The following is an 18421-nucleotide window of genomic DNA, read 5'->3' as shown; positions in this document are numbered from 1 at the left end:
TACTGAGCACATAACGATCTATGAAGCAGGTGCCTTGAGCCCATAAGGTATTTTTTAAATGCAGACTTTGTAACTAATTAAGCAGAACAGATTTACTGCCACTTTTCTCCTTGTTATTAACTTCTATGTGGCAGAGTTTAAAAAAATAAAGATTTATGTTGAGGCCACTATTTTGCTTCAGAGTTGTGTAAATTTTTTGGCCCAACTCAATCTCATTTGTTAATTACAGCAATGCACTAAAATGTAGTTATGATAGACCAGCTAAACATATGTGTGAGGTCTTAAACATCTGATGTCACTTCTTGTGAGGTAATGGGTTGTGAATGCATTTGCTGTGATGTCACGCTCTGTGATGTCATGCGCTGTGATGTCACTTACATACTGCCTAACTTGGTTAGTATCTCCACTTCGATTTTTAAGACTTGTGTCCTGCCTCCAAATATGAGACATCTTTCTTTCATTAAAAGTGATAGGATTGATCCTGCGGGTGCCAAAGAGCTGAACTCCGGCATCAGTAATTAATGGAATACCGTTTGGGCAGATGGTGAGAACTCGTAGGAACTGTAGCTCGGAAAGTGATTTTAGAGAAGAACTGGACAAATTAAATCACAGACTACTAAACAGAGGTTACGCGAAAACAAATTTAGAAAGAGCTAAAAATAGAGTTATGTCTATTAAGAGAGAGACCACGCTGGTGCAGAAGGACAGGTCACAATCCAATCAACGATTGACTTTTGTGACTACATTTTGTACACAAAAAGACCACATTTTTAGAGGACTGAGAAAAAACTGGCATTTAATTAAAGAAGTTCCTGGTTTAGTGAACGTAATTGGAGATAAACTAGGAATAAGTTACAGAAAAAGCACCACCATAGGAAGTTTGATAATGAGGAATTACATTGAACTTACAGTAGGAATCAACACCAACTGGTTACTGCAGCTGCCGAAAGGTTTTTATATTTGCGGTTCTTGCAGTATTTGTAACTTGGGCATCAATCAAGAGTTCTGTTACAATATAGATAGATGCTATCAAATTGATGAATTCATGAATTGTAGTAGTTAAATCTACATTGGTAGTACCAAAAGAAATCTGAAAATCAAGATTCAGGAGCACAAGCTATAGTGAATCAAGATCTTAAATCACCCATTTACCAGCACCTAATGGAACATCATAGTACACTAAAGGAGTTTAAGTTTCATGGAATACAGAAAAGAATTCCTAGGACTAGAGGAGGTGACTGGGAACTCACGATTAGAAAACAGGAAGTAAGGTGGATCAGCCGTTGTAGAGCAGTTACTTTGTGATTGAATACCGATTCTGAACTGCACTACTTTTTTTAGTAATATTTGGTTGTTAACAGATCATAATGGTTAATTTGGTTTTTCTGCAAGTCTGAACCCGGGTACTCTCTGTGCGTGGTGGAGTGAATGGTTAGAAACAAATGATTGGATTGATAAATTGTGTGGAAATTCATATTTATGGTACTAATGGTGGAAATCACCTTTAGCACTGTTCACAGTAGCAATAGCATAACACACAGTAGTAAGGGTTGAGAATGGCACTCATTGATAGATGCTAATAAATATTGTGGTTTTACCCTCAAGATGGCACAGGGTATGGAGTTATTCTTAGGAAATTTTGGAATGAATGAAGAAGGAAGTACTAATTTAATGGATTGTTTGTTAGCTGGGAAGCACAGCTACAAGGGTGAGATATAGAACTAATGACGTAATGATGGGTAACACGAAACATTATGCTAATACTATATATGTTGTTTGGAAGTTAATCAGGCACAAACACATGAACAGCAGTGGTGATAGGAGATGTGGACTGCATGAGGATTTTAAGGTTGGAATGGATTTGTTGCTGATGCAAACGTCAAAATATTGCATACACCTCCGTTGGGACGGTAATTAATACTGGAGGTGAAAGAGGCAACCAGTGTTGTCCTTTTTTTAGACTCTATCTATTAGGGATGAAAATTGAAGGTTGACGTTTTTTAAGCATTGCGGAAAAAGAAGAAGCAGTGTGAATGAAAATCGCAATAATCTGTGTGAGACGTATGGGACCGTTCAAGATGCGAGGAGGCAGGCTGAGCTACATGGCAAGGTGATTGGATGAGGCAGAAATGTCGAGCAATAGTATGATTGGTAGGGCAAGAAATGGTCCTGGTAAACAGAAGTGGGAGAGGACCGGAGAGGAAACCAGTTGGAGGCTTGAAAGATTAGAAGGTGATTGGACAATGCGTGAGGCCTGGATAAATCACCATGTATTTCCGGAACCTAATGGGGAGGATACCGGATGCACTTTCTAGCGGACCAGAATAAGCACCGGGAGGATTTATCAGCTCAAACTAGGGCCTGAATAGCGGGATTATGATTGGTTAATAGGGGTTTAAAAATGGTAATGTCACAGGCCAGTATTCGCAGCGGGATTTATCGGGCCAGCCTGTCGCGGACGGAGGATGCACGGCGAGTAGAACTTTCAGAAGGTGGGAGGTGGAGAGCTTTCTAAAACATTGGATTGTCGATTGCCTGATATTGGGGCAAGTGATAAGCATAGTAAAATGAGCTATTTTGTTTATATTTTAAATACAGATTGGACGCTATTGACAAATAATAGGCACTTTGAATTAGAGATTGGATGTATTTGGACCATAGTTCTATGAAATTGGTCACATGGAGGTGAGTGAGTTTAGAGTGTAGTAATTAATTAATACAGTATATGGCTGCTTTGTGCCTGAAAGGGTTGTCTCCTTGTGCTTTATAGGTGCTTTAGAACTAACACTGTGATTTAAGAAGATTGAACATTAGTAGAGGAGACTTACCAAGGATATCTTATCGCTGATGAGAGGTGAGATGGTTGTCTGAGGTGGAGGTAGAGAACAAAGGAAGGAGATATAGGCAGCTTACAGAACATTTTCAATAGCTTGTTTGTTTCACAGATAGAGGTGCATTGTTTATAAAACAATGAATATGAATGGTGGAGCATCAAGGTAAGCTTTTCTTAGGTGAGTGAACTTAGGAGGGGAATGAGGATCAATGATATCCATTTAATCCATATAGGTATATGAAAATCGAGTTTCGTTTTCACATAATAGGTTTCAGGGAAATATTGATTAGGTGGGCAACATTGAAGACAAAAAGAATGGACAAAGCTTATAACAAAAATCGTCATATTAAGGACCCAAGGTGAGGTCTTGGGCGGTATATGATAAAGTAAGATAATGTGTTTTTTTGGTGAAAAAAGGCAGTCCTTTTCCTCTCGACCTCATGCAAAGCTTTCTATTCACAGATAGTGGTACATTTGGATATAAGACTAATAGAAACTTTATTGCATGATTTAAAAAACCTTTGCAAGTTACAAAAGATTAAAATGTACGTATTAAAAGAAGGTGGAACCCCAAGTCCTTATAGTAAAAGACCCCCGCCCTCCCCCCCGATTGTCAGGAGGTCTCTTGTAGCTGCCCTGTCACCAAAGCATTGGAGGCGGCCCCTTTGGGGCTATGGTGATCGTGCCCAATTTTGAAACTTTTTTTTTTTGGTCCTTGAGTAGTCCAGCCTGGGTGCCCCTTTAGTCAGTTAGTGTGATGACTCTAACAGTTTATCCTTTTCTGGGTGTCTGCAGGTGGAACTTGCCAGTTATTTTTCTGATGAAGGATCCTGTTCATGGGTCCCCTCCCCTGTTTTTTTTACAGCTCGATCCATAAACCTTACTAGTGCACAGTTTAAATTGGTGTTCCGTGGGTCAAAGCAGGCCAGCACTGCGGCTCTGCATGATCTGACCTTGTTGATGTTCCAGCCTTTCCGTAAGAGGGACCGTCTTTTCTTCAACAGGTTTGGACAAAGGCATAGGATATGTGTTATGTCCTCCTTATGATTTCCACAAAGTCGACAATGTTCCTGGCCATGGTCTCTTTTCCATTTAGGCAAATGACACGACAAGTTGATTACTCCCATTCTCAATTTTAAAAAACTTAATTTGGTACTTGCGGTAAATGGCAGGGTTAGATACCTCTGAGGTGTCAGGTGGACGTATGATAACAGGGTCATCCGGCCGTGGCTTCTTTTTGCTAGGCGTGCCTTATCTTCCAGTGAGGAGAGTTTTTTTACGCTTATTTTTGCTAGCCTTTTAAATTTGTTATGGCTGACTTGAAGGTTCCAAACTTCGTTCAAGCCTAGAATTTTTAGACCTCTTGCCCAATATTCATGCCCTGCTCGCCATAGTTTCGTGTTAAGGCAAGACCATAGGTGTAGCGCTAGGCTGCCTTCCTTTGACGACCTCAGTTTGTGACAGCACATTAAGAAACTCATTGATCTGGCCAATGATTGGTTACAAATGCCCAGTTCCAGCCTAATTTGGGCTGGTCACGTTTGCACAGGTAACTTGAACACTGTTCTATAGATTATTGCCATAATTTAGTCTAATTGGCCACTATCCAATCCTTTTAGCACCTCACTTCCATATGTTAATGTAGGAATGACTTTTGCCTGTGCTGCCTGCAATGTTGGAGCGAATGTTGGGCAGAGTAGCTTCTTGTGAATAGAACTGATTGCAAAAGCTAGTGCTGCACCCTTCTTTTTTTGTTCTTCTAAGTGGGTTTTATATCTTCCATTATTGTTGAAGAGAACACCTAGATACATGTGGCAGTTGGATTCTTCAATACTTTCACGATTTAAGACCCATGCCAGCTTCTTTGGCCTTTCTGGACGTACCGCCAAGATTTTTATTTTCTTGTTATTTATCAGGAGCTCGTTCTTGTTTGAATATTCGGTGGTAGCGTCCATGAGTCTTTGCAGGCCAATCTTTGTTTTACTTAGAAGAACCACGTCGTCGGCATAGAGAAAATTTGATAGTCAGAACCCAGCTAGTTTGGGAGCAGTAGAGTTTACCTTGTTTAAGGCTTCCGGTAAGTCTGATAAAAATAGGTAAAAAAGTGTGGGGGCCAGGACGCATCCTTGTTTAAGACCTTTTGTCGTTAGGACGTTAGGATTAGGCATTATAGTCTGGAGCCATCCCCAATCTTGATCCTGACCCATGTGTCCTGATGCAGGAGCTGTATGGCTCTTGAAAGGCCATATGGGATGTTCGTCTGGAAAGCTTCTGCCAGAGTTTGGCCACATTGATGTTGTCAAAAGCAGCTTTGTAATCTATGAATCCCATGTAAAACGAGCTAGTGCTGATCTCCGCCTGATCTATCAAGCAGCGGAGAGACATAAGATTGACCGAGGTGCCAGTGTCGCTTATAAAACCGGTTTGATTCGGAGGAATTGTGGAATGGTCGTCCGCCCATGCCCGAAGTGAGTTGAGCAGTATCCCAGCAAAATACTTTGCTTCATTGTCAATAAGGGCGATTAGACGGTAATTCCCTGGAGATTGTTTATCCCCACCTTTGAGAATTGGTGCAAGAATTGATCCTTGCCAAGAGGGCGGAATGATGCTATTTTGTAAGATGGAATTGAAAAGTGGAGATAGCTTAGAAGCCCTAAAGGCTGAATCCTTCGTGAACAAAGCCGGAGGGCAGCCTCCTGGACCTGGGGCTACATCCTTCCGACCCTTTTTGATCTGATTTTCAATTTGGTCCTTCTGGACTGTTCTATGTATGATACTGCTTTGATGGATTAAGCTCTCTGTTGGTTTTTCAATTTTTTGACCTACGTTGGGAAATTCATCCTTTATTAGTGTTTTGAAGTTTCGATCTGAGGGCCAAATTGCCGCTTTTTGAGCTTTGCTGCATTCTTCGCTGGTATTCTGATAAGAAATGTTGTCTTGGTGGTCATTGAAGTGAGTGTGCAAAAAAGCGGCCCACTCAGACTCTAATATGTTTGACAACGCAACTTTCGGGGTACACCCTCCAAGACTATTGATGGTACGCCAGAACCTTGCAGAATTATTTGTTTTTATGTCTTGGTGTAATTTGGCCCAGAAGGAGTTCCAGTGAGCTCTGTGTTGTTCTCTTTTTACCTTCTTCAGGTGGCTGCGGGCCTCTCTCAGTCTTGTTATTGTTTGAGGGTCCGTTGGGGGTTGTTTTTAGTTCCCACCATAACCGATTCCTAGTACATTTTGCGAATTGTATCACGGGATTCCAGGAGGTCGGCTGTTGTTTCCCGTTTGGTTTTCCATACGTTATTGGTTTTGCGTGTCTGTCTGTCAATTTAGTTGCAAATGTTGTCCAGTTGGCAATTTGGTCGTCAGTAGACCTACTGGTACTCTCAAAGATTTTTTTTGCCTCTGTGGCTACTTGTAGTTTACTAACCGAGCACTTGATTTGTTTTAAATTGATCGTGTAGCTGTCAGATGCCAGTGCCCTTACCTCTTCGGGTTGCATTAGTCTGGTGCTGAGAAATATCTCTTGGGGACTATGATCGCTTTCTGTTCTATTGCCGAATCCGAAGCCTAGCATTTGGTACAGGAGGGAGAGGCTGACAACGGTGTAGTCGATTAAGGAAGCGCCATTTTTCGATAGGTATGAAAGGCCCGGTGGCTTGTCTCGGAGAAAGCGCCCATTGAGGGGTCTAAGGCCTAGATGTTCAAGGATACCTTGTAAGGAGCGTCCCTTTGTGTCTTCCTTGTGCCATCCTAAATGCTTTCCTGTGATTTGGTTACCTCGTTTTTCTGTAGGTCAGACATTAGCCACATGTTAAAGTCACCAGATAGTATTATATCTGCGTTCGGGATCCAAATTTCGTTCTGAATACTGTCGCTGTCACCTCATCTGAAAAGGATTGCCTTGACACTGAATTTGGGTGAACATAGGCATTCATTAGAGTGATGGACCTGGGCTGGCCATTGTTTGTGGTGAAGGAGATTCCCACGGACTGGAGGAAATGAGATGAGCTCACTAGATCCCATCAAGCAATTGCGTTATTTATTGATATATATATATTGCTAAGCCGCCACTGCCTCTTCCCAAAGATTTCAGTTTCTGGGCTGGAATATGATGAGTTTTGAAACCTTCTATTTGCTGCGGCACCACAAGCAATGTCTCTTGTAGTAATATTATCTCGAATGATCGAAAATAGGAGATTATTGCTTTGTCCTCCAGTTTGTTTGTTAGCCCATTAATGTTCTAGGATCAAATCCTTAAAGGACAAGTGTTATTACCCTTTTCGCTGTTGTGATGTCACCGTAGTAGCCGGGTTGAGTTTAGGGAGCCCGCCAGCCATGACCATGTTCCGTCCTCTTCCCGATCCCTATTGAGTGTGAGCCGGTCGTCTCTTACTTTTCTTGCTTTAGAGTCCGAAGTGGGAGTTTTGTTGCAAGCACTCTCAGGACTGATTATACTGCTCCTTTTTCTGCACGTGTACGCTCAGTGCCTCGGCTTGCTTGCAGAACATATGGGTAACCTGATTCCCTTCCGGGTAAAATGAGTATACTCCACTGCTTGAAGGTTTCTGTGTGCCCTAAGATATTGTTCATTGTCTCTTTCCAGCTCCAAGTGACCTTCATGGTTTCGTTTATTTGGCCCTGGCTTCGATCAATTTAATGATGTTCCCTCGATTTAGTATATCGCATATACCTTTAGACTTGTACTCTTGGTAGAAAAGCTTAAAGGTTGGATCACCATGAGAAGGGGCCATTGTCGGCCTTGAATTTGGCTCTAATCTTTGAGCACAAGCGTTTGATCTGTTCCTGTCAAGGGTCCTAATGTTTGCTCGTTCATTGATGTGTGAATAGGTGTATTCCGTGTACTGGGGCACTTTTGATTTTTGCCGCGGGCTATTGGTGCTTCGGCTCATTTATCCTTCGCTGGTGGTGTAGAATTGCCCGGTTGATTTGTTATGAGCTTGGTTCGATGAGTTGGTGCTGCCGACCGGGTTGATGGACCCAGTGGAACTTTGACCCTCTGCCTTCTGCAGAGGCGTTGGGTCAGAAAGAGCCATTAGAGTGATTGTAGTTGGCTCCATTATCCCCCTGTATACCAGATGGGCCTTCGCTGCCCCTGCTACGTCCTTTTCTATTGCTGGTAGCAGAGTGCCAATCTTCTTTTGTTTGCTGCATTCCAGTAAGGTTAGTTGGTCCTCTGATTGTATTTTTGGCTCATCGGTTCTTTTTGAGTCATAACACTCTGTAGGTGCTGGTCGTCCAAAGGTGTTAAACATCGGGTAAAGGCTCAGGTCTTGTTTGACCCTACCTATCTTATTGCGGCCTTTTCTCTTCCTTTGTCTTTTCCCCTTGCAATCTGGTCTTTCACGTCTTGTTCAGTTGAGGATGGTAGAGTGGACTTTGCTTTGCCTGCAGTTGGGGATTTTTGTTGATCACTCATTGAGCTGCCAGTGGCCGATGAATCCTGGGGTGAAGGCGAGTAATTTTCCTCTGGCCCTCGTGTCCCTGAGTTTGCTACCACTTTAGCTTTGTTTCCAGGACTTAAGTCGCCGTCTCTATCTTTTGTAGGGAATGACTTTGTGTTTGTGATTTCTTTTAAGTCTACCAATAGTTTTTCCATCATCACTGGGAGCATGCTCAGTTTCTTGACTGTTGGTGAACAATCACATCCTTGTTGCGGGCGGTCTGCTGCTGCTTGGGCCCGTCTAATCAAGCTGTTCAGATTTGTATTCTTGTTGTCTATTTTGACTACATACACAGCCAGTGTGTTCAGTAGGCTGATTTGTATGTCCATTTTGTTGGATCGATAAGTCATTGCATCGGCTGACCTTTGTAGAATGTCCAGGCCTGTGGCCCATGCCTTCTCTTGCATGAAGTCCTCTTTTTTCTCCTCCATTGGAGAAGATGATGGCCGAGGGTGGCCAGGGGCCTAATTGCTGTATGAAAACAGCATTTTTTCCCATTCCTTTGACTCTAGAAAGGAAAGATCTCTCTTTACTGCGTGAACTTCCTCTGTGGATAGCGTGGGCGCAGACCCTCTTGAGACGTGCTGTACCCGTTGGGCAGATTCTATTCCTCCGTCCCCCAAAGGAGGTGAGTGCTCTGGTAGTGCCGATGGTATGAGGGCTAGGGTGACTTCTTCCTCCTCCATCATCATGGTTGGGCTGTCCTTTTTGGCAGGATTTGCTGGTAGTCCGTTATGATTGCTCAGTGTGTTCAGGCTGGCATCGTGAGGGACAGTGTTGGTCGCTGCAGGATCGCTCGTTGTCACACTGTTAGATTCTATTAAGGGATCAATGTTGTTAAAGGTAGAATTTGGTCTACCTGCAGGAGTGGCTATAAAGACACACTTGTGCACTAAGTGAGTTGGAGTGGTCTTTGTGTTTGGACTTTCCAAAGTCATAGCTGCGAGAACCCCTATATTACTCTGCATGGATGAGTTATGGGCTCTGTCCACCTGTACTGGAATTGGCTCTTCAAATTTGCTGGAGACTAACTTTTGGTTGATTTGAGATTTGCCTATCTCGTTGTTGCCGCCTGAGCTTCCCTTACTGATAGTTACTGTGGGGCTCAAAGGAATGGGTAGACCCATAATTTTCATATTGCTTGAAAAGACGACTGAACCAGCGTATATAAGGAAAGCAAATTTTGTTGTTATTTTTGGTTGGTTACTGAATGAGTTATGGTCCGCCGCGTCTGCTCCCTTCAAGAGTAGTTGGGTCGTGCTGACCGTACTGTTTCCAAAAACACTTGGCGACAGGTTTAGTGTCTGGTCAGTGTCAACAGTTGATGTCTCTGGTTTGCCTCTCCGTTTCTTTCCATTTTGTGGGGCTTTAGACCTCAACTTGCCTGATCTCATCTCAGTGGAGCAAGGTGGTAAGGTAGCAGAAAAGCGTGAGGAGTGAGGTTAAAGAGATTGAAATGAAGTTGAAATAAAATTGAGATGGAATTTGCGGCTCCTTGCCTTACCCAAATTCATCCAGCACCTTTGAGATGACCACTCTCTCTTATTCTTTCTCTTTTTCTCTTTGCCTGTTAAAATGTCTTTGTTAATCACTTTCACTTTCTCTTTGCGTTATCATCCCAAACCCTGGTGTCCCAAACGCTGGTACAGATCTGCCTCTAGCTGTCACTATTGTGAACTCAGGTTGTGAATGGTGGCTGAGTTGAAGCGGGCCGTAGCAGGTCTGCCTGTGGCACCCTGAAACACCCTGTAGCTGGCCACTCTCTGATTGCCAGTACTGTTGCATAGTCGCCGCCATGTCCGCCGCAAGTGGGCACCAGCTCCAGCTCCGAGGTAAACAGCAAGCACTCAGCGTCCGACCCCAGAAATGCAATGTGCAGACCAGGACCAAGAACCAGGGACCTCCAATGGGTAGCGGGGGTGAGTGTGAGCTTGGGGTGTTGGAGTAGTCAAAGCCCTGAAGTACTGATGTCCTGAAGTCCTGATGAGCTAACAGGAGGTCAGCAAGGGGAGGCAAGGGGAAGCAGCCCGTAAAAAGGATAAAGCAGACCCTCAACTTCCCTTGGCTCCTTTGACCCCCCCCCCAGATATCAAATGTCAGATGGCAATTTACTAACTACGCAAATCCCACAGGCCTTGTTGCTCACCAGCAGACGCAGCTCCCCCCGCAATGCTCACCTCGTGATTCCACCAGCTTTTGCCGGCACTCCCGCACTTTCACTGCAGACCTTGCTGCTCCCAGCTGGTAGTTTGTTCCTTGTTCCGTGGCAAGACCGTGGCAAGACTGCAGCCCTGATTACACGGCCGCCTGCGAGGGCCCGATGTCACCGGACCGGAGCTGCAACAAGAGCAACAACAAGAGCAGCAGGCACACCGGAAACCAGGTGGCTCAAAAGTCAAGCGGGCCGCGAGCAGCAACAGCAACAACTGCGGTGAGAGCAGCTACGGCGATACGTGACTCCTCCTCATTCCTTGGCTACATACAATCATGAAAACTGTATGTATCTGCTGCAGGATTCAAACGGCTTACTAGTACGTGGTATGCGATCTGCGGTAGCCTTTCAGCAGCATTTGTTTGTTTGCCGCTTTTCCACAGTGCGCTGCTCGCTCGCCTGCTGAGCCAAGCCTCCACAAGTTCAAAGTGGCCATGATCTAAGACCAGGAAAAGGTATCAGGAACGGAAGGATACACTAACAGAGACACAAATATATATTTTTCTTCCATCCAAGGACTAGTCAATTTTTGAAGGTACGCAGTATTAGTATTAATTTAAAGGGGAGGAATGTCATGATAAGGCCATTCACGGTTAAGAAGAAGTCTCAAATGTTTTGGATGATGCTATTATGAGAATTGGTTTTAATGCAGATTATGATTTGTATTTTCCAACCATTTAGTGATTTATTAAGGGATATTGGTGAAGTAAATTGTTATATAGGCAGGTACCTGAATGTTAAAAACTGTTGTAAGTGTGGTATATAGGCAGGCCTCTACTTTATAAGATACTTGTATTTACAGTTATGGTGTAGATGAAGAAACTAAATACTAATTAAGTATTTGTCGAAGTAAGGTATTGGAGTACAGAATTCCTTATTATGTTCTTTTCTTTACAGCCCTGATGATGTCCCATGAGGGACAAAATGCATAGGCTGTGGATTGTATGTTTAATAACACATTCTGTGAATGTCTTCTTGAAGAACTAATTGTGAATTAAAAGGAGATGAAAAAATGAAAACAGCGTATACCAATAAAAGACTGGTTATAGAAAACAGGAAGCTTGCAGTGGAACTGGATTATTTATGGACTTCAATATTTGATTGTTGATTTGTGTAATTACAATGCGCTCCTTCTGTTTCACTATTAATAATACTATGCTGGCACTGAAATTAAAGTTGAGAGAGCAAATGTATCTATTCTCATGGATTGTGGTGGAGCCCATCATTGGGGAAGCCGTTCCTTGTATCACTCAGTTCACAGCCTCTAATTTATGCAACTTTTGACACAGACTCTGGCTGAGTGGTAACCAGATGGGTGCCATTCTGAAGCCTCAGGCTGAAGTGTGGGCCCATAGCCAAGGAACAGGAGGTGCAGATCTGTGTATTGGAACATTTCTTACTAAAAGGCACCGACAGAGCTGCAGAATGCCAGAGACTCTACCTCACTGGTGTGAAAGGCAGGGGAGTTCGCTTACAGACAGCCTGGGCCAGCAGCCACTGGTACGGTTCCAAGGTATAGGGCGGTGGCGTGAGTGGGGAGGACGGGAGGGAAGTGGGTATAAAAAATAAAATAACAATTCAATACATACCTTTTTGCCTCTTCCTCGCCTTGTCAAGCTGTGTCTCTCCTCCTCAGTCCTCCCTCACTCGGCCTCAACAGGAAGCACACCCAGGCTCCGAGTCAGCCAATCACAACACTGCCTTAGCAGCACTGTGATTGGTCTGAGCACCATGTTTCGGTGCTCAGACGCTAAGTGGGACCCAGGGCATGTTCACGATGCAGGCTGTACTGCAACCTGCATGGAGAACATGCGAAGGGCACAAGAATGTTCGGAGTGGCCCGAGAGGGCCGGCCAAGCAAACATTGTGCACTTAGGAGAGTCCTACTACTCAGCCCCTGCCCCCATTCGCTCACTCAAAGCTGCGTTAGTTGGAGAACATAAAATGATAATAACTCGAGTTATTATCATTTTATTTTCCCTTTTTTTCACTGCAAAAAAAGGAGTGGGGCAATGCTCCTCCGCCTTTACGTAGGGCCCCCACTCGCCTGGGCTGCCATGTGTAGAGGAGAGTATGGCCCTCCCTGAATAGTATGTGGGAATTGGCTTCACTAGAGCTAGTGCAAATGCACCCTCACAGCAGCGTTTGTGACTCCAGCGAGAAGGCATACTGGGAAAAATCCCAAGAGAAGAGGAAGTTAACAGCTGGCAGCTGAGCCACCTAGGCACTGCTGGTGGTGTGGCCTGAATCATGACATGGTATCACACCCAAAAATGTAGTTGAAGAACTTCCAAAAGCTGAACATGTGGATCCTCTGACATCAGTTGTAGCTATAATTAAAGAGGAGTAAGAGATGATGGAGGCGCTGGACCCGAGTTAAAAACAAATTGGATAAGGTGGAAAAGACTTCTATGGTGAAAAAGGCATGCGTAGTCAAAATGGAGGCCTCTATGACTGAATTTGGCACAAAGGCTCATCAGACGGGAGCTTGAATGTGGTAGGGTTCTAAGTGAGAGGTTTATGGACCAGTGAGAATTCTGACGTCAATTCTCTGGTGCATAGTGGAGCTTGGACACTCAGTTGGAGACACTAGAGAACCTGAAATGATGTGATCATATTAGGGTGTTGGAATATCCAGTGTTCGACTCTCTGACCTCTGTGGCAGAAGTGATGGTGTTGTTCTCTGGACATCTGTCACTTCCTGATGGTGCTGGTGGAAGCCTGCTGGTAGTCAGAGCACACTGAAGGATTAGACTCTCAGGAATACTGAAATATGACCCTCCCAAAGCAGCATTTACAAGTGAATTTTCTCTTTTTCCTGATTACTGCTGAACGACACAGACAGGAGAAGGGAGCTTCTGTTGGTTCCAAAGGAGTTTCTAACTCTTAGTATTTCCTCTTCTGGTTGCTGTCCAGTCAGACGCCATGTAATGAGGCAGGGTACAACATATGACTTTAAGCATGGGGACGGAGGGAGATCCTATCATGAAGAAGCTAATAATAGAGTGAATTCATGGAACAGATTTGTTTGCTCACTGCTAGATTGCTCTGCTTGGACCATTGGACTTGGGTGGAGAGGACTTTCTCAGGAATATTCCTTGAGAAGACCCAAGGTACTACCCCAAATTGTCCCCTGTGCCTGTGTTTTTCCTGGTTGTACCTTGTTGTCTACATTATTCCAAGGGTCCTCTCTTCGCTTCATTACTTTCCCTATATGGAGTTTGTTGTTTGTGTATTTTACGAGGTGCTATTATGTACGAAAATTGTCACTCATATTTCTGAGATGCAGTTTCACACATTTAATTGCATGGTAGGAATTTCTGTATATGATTATTCTGTGTGTTGATCCTAATAAAGCGAATAAAGCTAAAGACCATAGATTAAGGGAGAAGGATTTGTTAAATTGATATCTTACATTTCCTCAGAATACTAATGCCAGAACATGAATAATATTATTTTCCACTTTCTTCTTCCAAAAACTGTGATAAATATATATATGCCCTTCCTTCAGTCGCCCAGATTGTTTGCAAAACAGATGATGGACAGTGTAGCATGAGCAAACTGTAGGCTTTGGATGAACCCACACACCTTGCAGCGCATCTCTACCACCACTTGCTAGAATTTAGTTTGTTCACATATGTCTTCGGTGATAGTCTGGCTGGGGTTGAAGGAGAGGGTAGCGTTGATTAATTGAATCTCCCTCTGCTTATCAGCATACTTTCTCTCGGCAAACTGCACAGCTTCGTGAACACTGTGAAAAGCCAGCTGCTCTGGGTCTTTTTCAGAACCACACTTGATGAAGTAGCCACCCTCTTGAAGGGAACGTCTCACTGAAGGATTGCAATTGACAAGGAATACATGCACATCAATGTTGTTATAGTCGCTGTAGATCTCCTTTAGCATGAAGAGGCCAACTGTGTCTATGAACTGCATAGCTCCACATTCAATGATCAGGGAATGCATGCCAATCTTTGGCATGGGGATCTCAACTGAATTCTTCTGGTGTCTGCTGGATGATTTTGTGGCAATATACTTGGAGAAGAAACCACAATCAGTGGATTTGGCAACTGCCTCCTGAGCTTTTCTGGCCTTTCGTTGCAATACCGCAATGTCTAAAGGGTTCACCTTTGTCTTCTCGTAGAGCATACTCTTGAAATAGGCCTTGTTGGCATAATACAGGGAAGCATCAAAACGAAAGATTTTGATATTTGGAATGTCGATGAGCTCTTTGTAAGTGATCTGGTCCTCATAGATCTCAGTGTCACTTACTTTAGCCAAGAGGGTAGCTCTGGGTCTCTGGGTGCGGAAGATGACGCAGAGTATGGAGAAACAAACCGCCACCAGCAGACCAATTTCAGTGGAAATAAGAGAAGAGGCAAGCATGCTGACCCACCAGATGATAGTGTCAATTTTGCTGAGACGCCACATGTTTGGTGTGTCTGCAAACTTTCTCAGAGCCCCCCTGAGATTTGCAATTGTGATGACAGCTAGAATGCAATTCTGCAAGGAGTAGAAGAGTGGGGCAATGGCCAATAGTGTTAGCAAAAGAACCAGGGCAGTGACCAAACCAGTGATTTGAGTCTTGGCTCCCGTTGATTCTCTAAGAAGTGTTTTAGCCAATGCTGCAGAGCATGCAAAAGAGTGGAAGAAAGATGGGATGAAGTTGCACATGCCTATAGCTAACATCTCCTGATTTGCCCTGGTAGGGTATCCATGCTTTCTGCCAAACATCTCAGCCAACGAGACCGTCATTGCAAAGCTGATGACAGCTATGGGAAAAGCATCTATAGCTAAGCTGGGAATGAGGCTAACATCTGCTGCCTTGGGTGGCAGGAAGCCTGTAGGGATCTTCCCACAGATAGAAGAATTGTATTTTCCCTTGAAGTTAAAGTAGTGGGAAAACAGTGTGGCTACAACAAGGATCAAAAACTCCACAGGGAATGGAACCTTCATTTTGCTTTTGAATCGGTCATTGATCTCCTTAACAGGTACGATGACAGCCAATGCAACAATGCTGGTAATGAGGTCACAAACATTTGTCTTTTCAATGTGTGTGAAGATGTCAATCCAGGTGAGTACCAGAGCCCCTGCTCCGTCATGGCTTGGAATTGTCAGTCCAAAGAGATATTTCACCTGGGACGTGAGGATTGTCAGGGAAGATCCTGTCACAAATCCGCTTAGCAGAGGCTCAGACAAATACACAGCTATGAAGCCCAGCTGGAACATCCAACATAGGATCTAAAAATACAAAGGAAATTATGTTAAACTTTTAACAGCTGTGCTAAAAATATAGAAAGACATTTTCTAAAAGTCATTACAGGTGTAAGAAGCACAAATAAATTACAAATATATATACAATACATTCTATATAAAGGGCCTGCCATCATCCCCGTGCTGAGCTTAGTCATAGGTCATGAGCATTGAAAAATGGCCTCCTGCAGGGGCTTTTGCACAGGGCCTCATTGGAGATGACATTTAACATGCCAGGAGTGATGTAATATGTGAGTTGATAAGTAGTGCATGGCAGGGGACCAAGTTCTATTTAGATCAGTAAAGAACAACTAGTGAATTTTAGTGGTTATTGATTTGTAAACATTCGTTTTTATGTTATTTAAATTCCTACCTAAATTACATTTTAACCTATTTTTTTTATATATGGTGTTATAGTTAGGATCGCCAGGTATAGGAATACTATGCATTTTTGCATGTTAATCTATTTGCGCCCATTTGAGGAATCCCCACTGACTTTGCAAACCTGTAGCTTTTTGTAGAGTGACAGAGGAAGCAAAGTTTCATGGTGATTTGCGAAGGGGTTGCAAAGAAAAAAGGGGGGCCCAAGCACATTTTTCCACTAATGCATTTTTCACAGACATACTGTATCTCGCTTAGCACAAAAACGGGCAGTCAGATTTTGATTAAATTTGGCAGTATTAGAGATTATGGTGTACAGATGAATTGTTTTTGGCATTACAGGCAAAATCATTTAAGGGTAGTGAGATCTGTGACCACGGCACTTTTATGAAATTTCTCTAAATTCCACAAACCTAACTTGGCACAAGTCGATGATAAGTCATTAGCTGATTAGATAATGACTACCTTTACTAAACTTTAAGGCAACCATTTTATTTCAAAGCCATCATGCCTGTGTTCTGGTTTAGGGTCTTAGATATAGGCATTAAGATTATGTTTTTTCGCAACCTATTGCCACTTTAGTAAAGTGATAATAGATGGGAAAAATAATGATAAGTTTCTATATATTTAAAAAAAATTTTTACTAAGTATATTGATCCTACCTAGGAAGAACCCCAGCACTTGAAAAAAAAAAATATATATATATATCTTAAAAAATCGCAAACACATTGTAATACACTATAGTTTACAAATATAGAGTAGTACAAAGTATTTACAATTTTTAACATATTTAATTTTCTAAATAAAAAAGTGTATAGAGTACTGCACAAATACCGAATAAATACTACATAATTACGGCACAATTTAAAAAAATTAAAAAAGAAACATTTCCCAGAAAATATGGGACTTACTAAGTAATAGCACGGTACTCCGTAAAGTACTATACGTACATTTCCTAACCTATTACCATGTTAATAAAGTGGAAATAGGTATGGAACAACAATAAAATCTACTACTACTGATAATGATTGGCTTTCCTTCTTAACTTCCACTGATATAGTGTGTCTACAAGAGACCTGGGAAAGGGTCCCAATATATCTGAATGGGTACCACTCCTTTTATACTGAAGCTGCTCTATCATCTGCTGGTCGGGCTAAGGGTGGGCTTCTGACATTGTTCTCTAATACTTTTCCGTTTAAGGTGAAGGCATTTTTAAATGATTCTCCTTATTATCACACTATCTTATTTGAATATTCTCTGGATTATTGTTGGCTTTTTATTAATTATTACAATTATAATGTTGGTAGTAACCAATCAGCCTTGTTGGATTCGCTAGAAAGAGATGCTACTGAGCTACAGGATAAATCCAGTACACCTTGTAATATATTCTGGCTTGGGGATTTCAAAGCTCAATGCATTAATTTGTGGAATACAGGATGAGGAAGAAGACTGTGTCCCCCATTTCTATCATACTTAATTATGGTAATACCTTAAATAGATTAGTAATGATAAATAATCTTGCTTTTTTTTAAGTTGTTGATAACTTAACTGGTCAGTTTGAACATACTTTTTTAAATCATTTTTCGTTTCCAACCCTTGCTGGTAAAAGGCTTGCGTCAAGCCTAAATGCAAAGACCACTAGGTTGAAGTTTATAAAAGAAGAGTGGTGGGAAAACTTGCAAAAGGCTGTTATACTAAAAAGTTCATAAGCTTTCTGGTCTTTGATTAATGCCCCGTTTTTAAAGGATGAGCAGGCTATGACCAAAGATACTAATGTTGACCAAGAGGCATGGGTAACACACAGTCCTCTTTGGAACGGAGGATATGACAACCACCCAATCTTTTCCCCATGTTTTGGAGACTGATGAGCCTCCTGTCAGCTTTACACTCATTGAAGCAAAACATGTTTAAAATCAATGTAAACGAGCAAAGGCTCCAGGACCAGATGGCGTTCTTATAGATTTATTTTTAGATAATCAAGATCTATGCGCTCCACTTTTAACAAATGTTTTAAAGAAAATTGCTTCCACCTGTGTTCGTTATGGGACGAATGGCGAGTGCACAAGGCCTTTTAAAATTGCAAGAGGAGTGAGGCAGGGGTGCGTTCTCGCCCCCTTCTTTTTCGCACTCTATATTAATGGTGTGGAATCCACACTGTTGGGCTCTATACCAGATGTCTCTTATATTAATTCAGTGCAAGTGCTAAGTTTATTATATGCAGATGACGCTGTACTCTTAGCTCATACTGCTAATGCACTACGTCGTCTAGTCCAGGATTATACACAA

General features: G+C 42.6%; 1 protein-coding gene across 1 annotated transcript in view; it reads right to left on the bottom strand.

The window, feature by feature from the left end:
* Positions 1-14119: 14119 nt before the first annotated feature.
* LOC147703076 (sulfate transporter-like) overlaps positions 14120-18421 on the bottom strand; it is a 95371-nt gene continuing 91069 nt past the window's right edge. The window contains exon 2 of the mRNA XM_086928872.1: positions 14120-15742. Coding sequence (XP_086784998.1) covers positions 14120-15742 — 1623 coding nt within the window. The remainder of the gene's footprint in view (positions 15743-18421) is intronic.

The sequence above is a fragment of the Lissotriton vulgaris genome, chromosome 7 (genome assembly GCF_964263255.1).
Source record: "Lissotriton vulgaris chromosome 7, aLisVul1.2, whole genome shotgun sequence".
Taxonomy (NCBI): domain Eukaryota; kingdom Metazoa; phylum Chordata; class Amphibia; order Caudata; family Salamandridae; genus Lissotriton; species Lissotriton vulgaris.
This window is presented reverse-complemented; position numbering and strand designations above follow the sequence as displayed.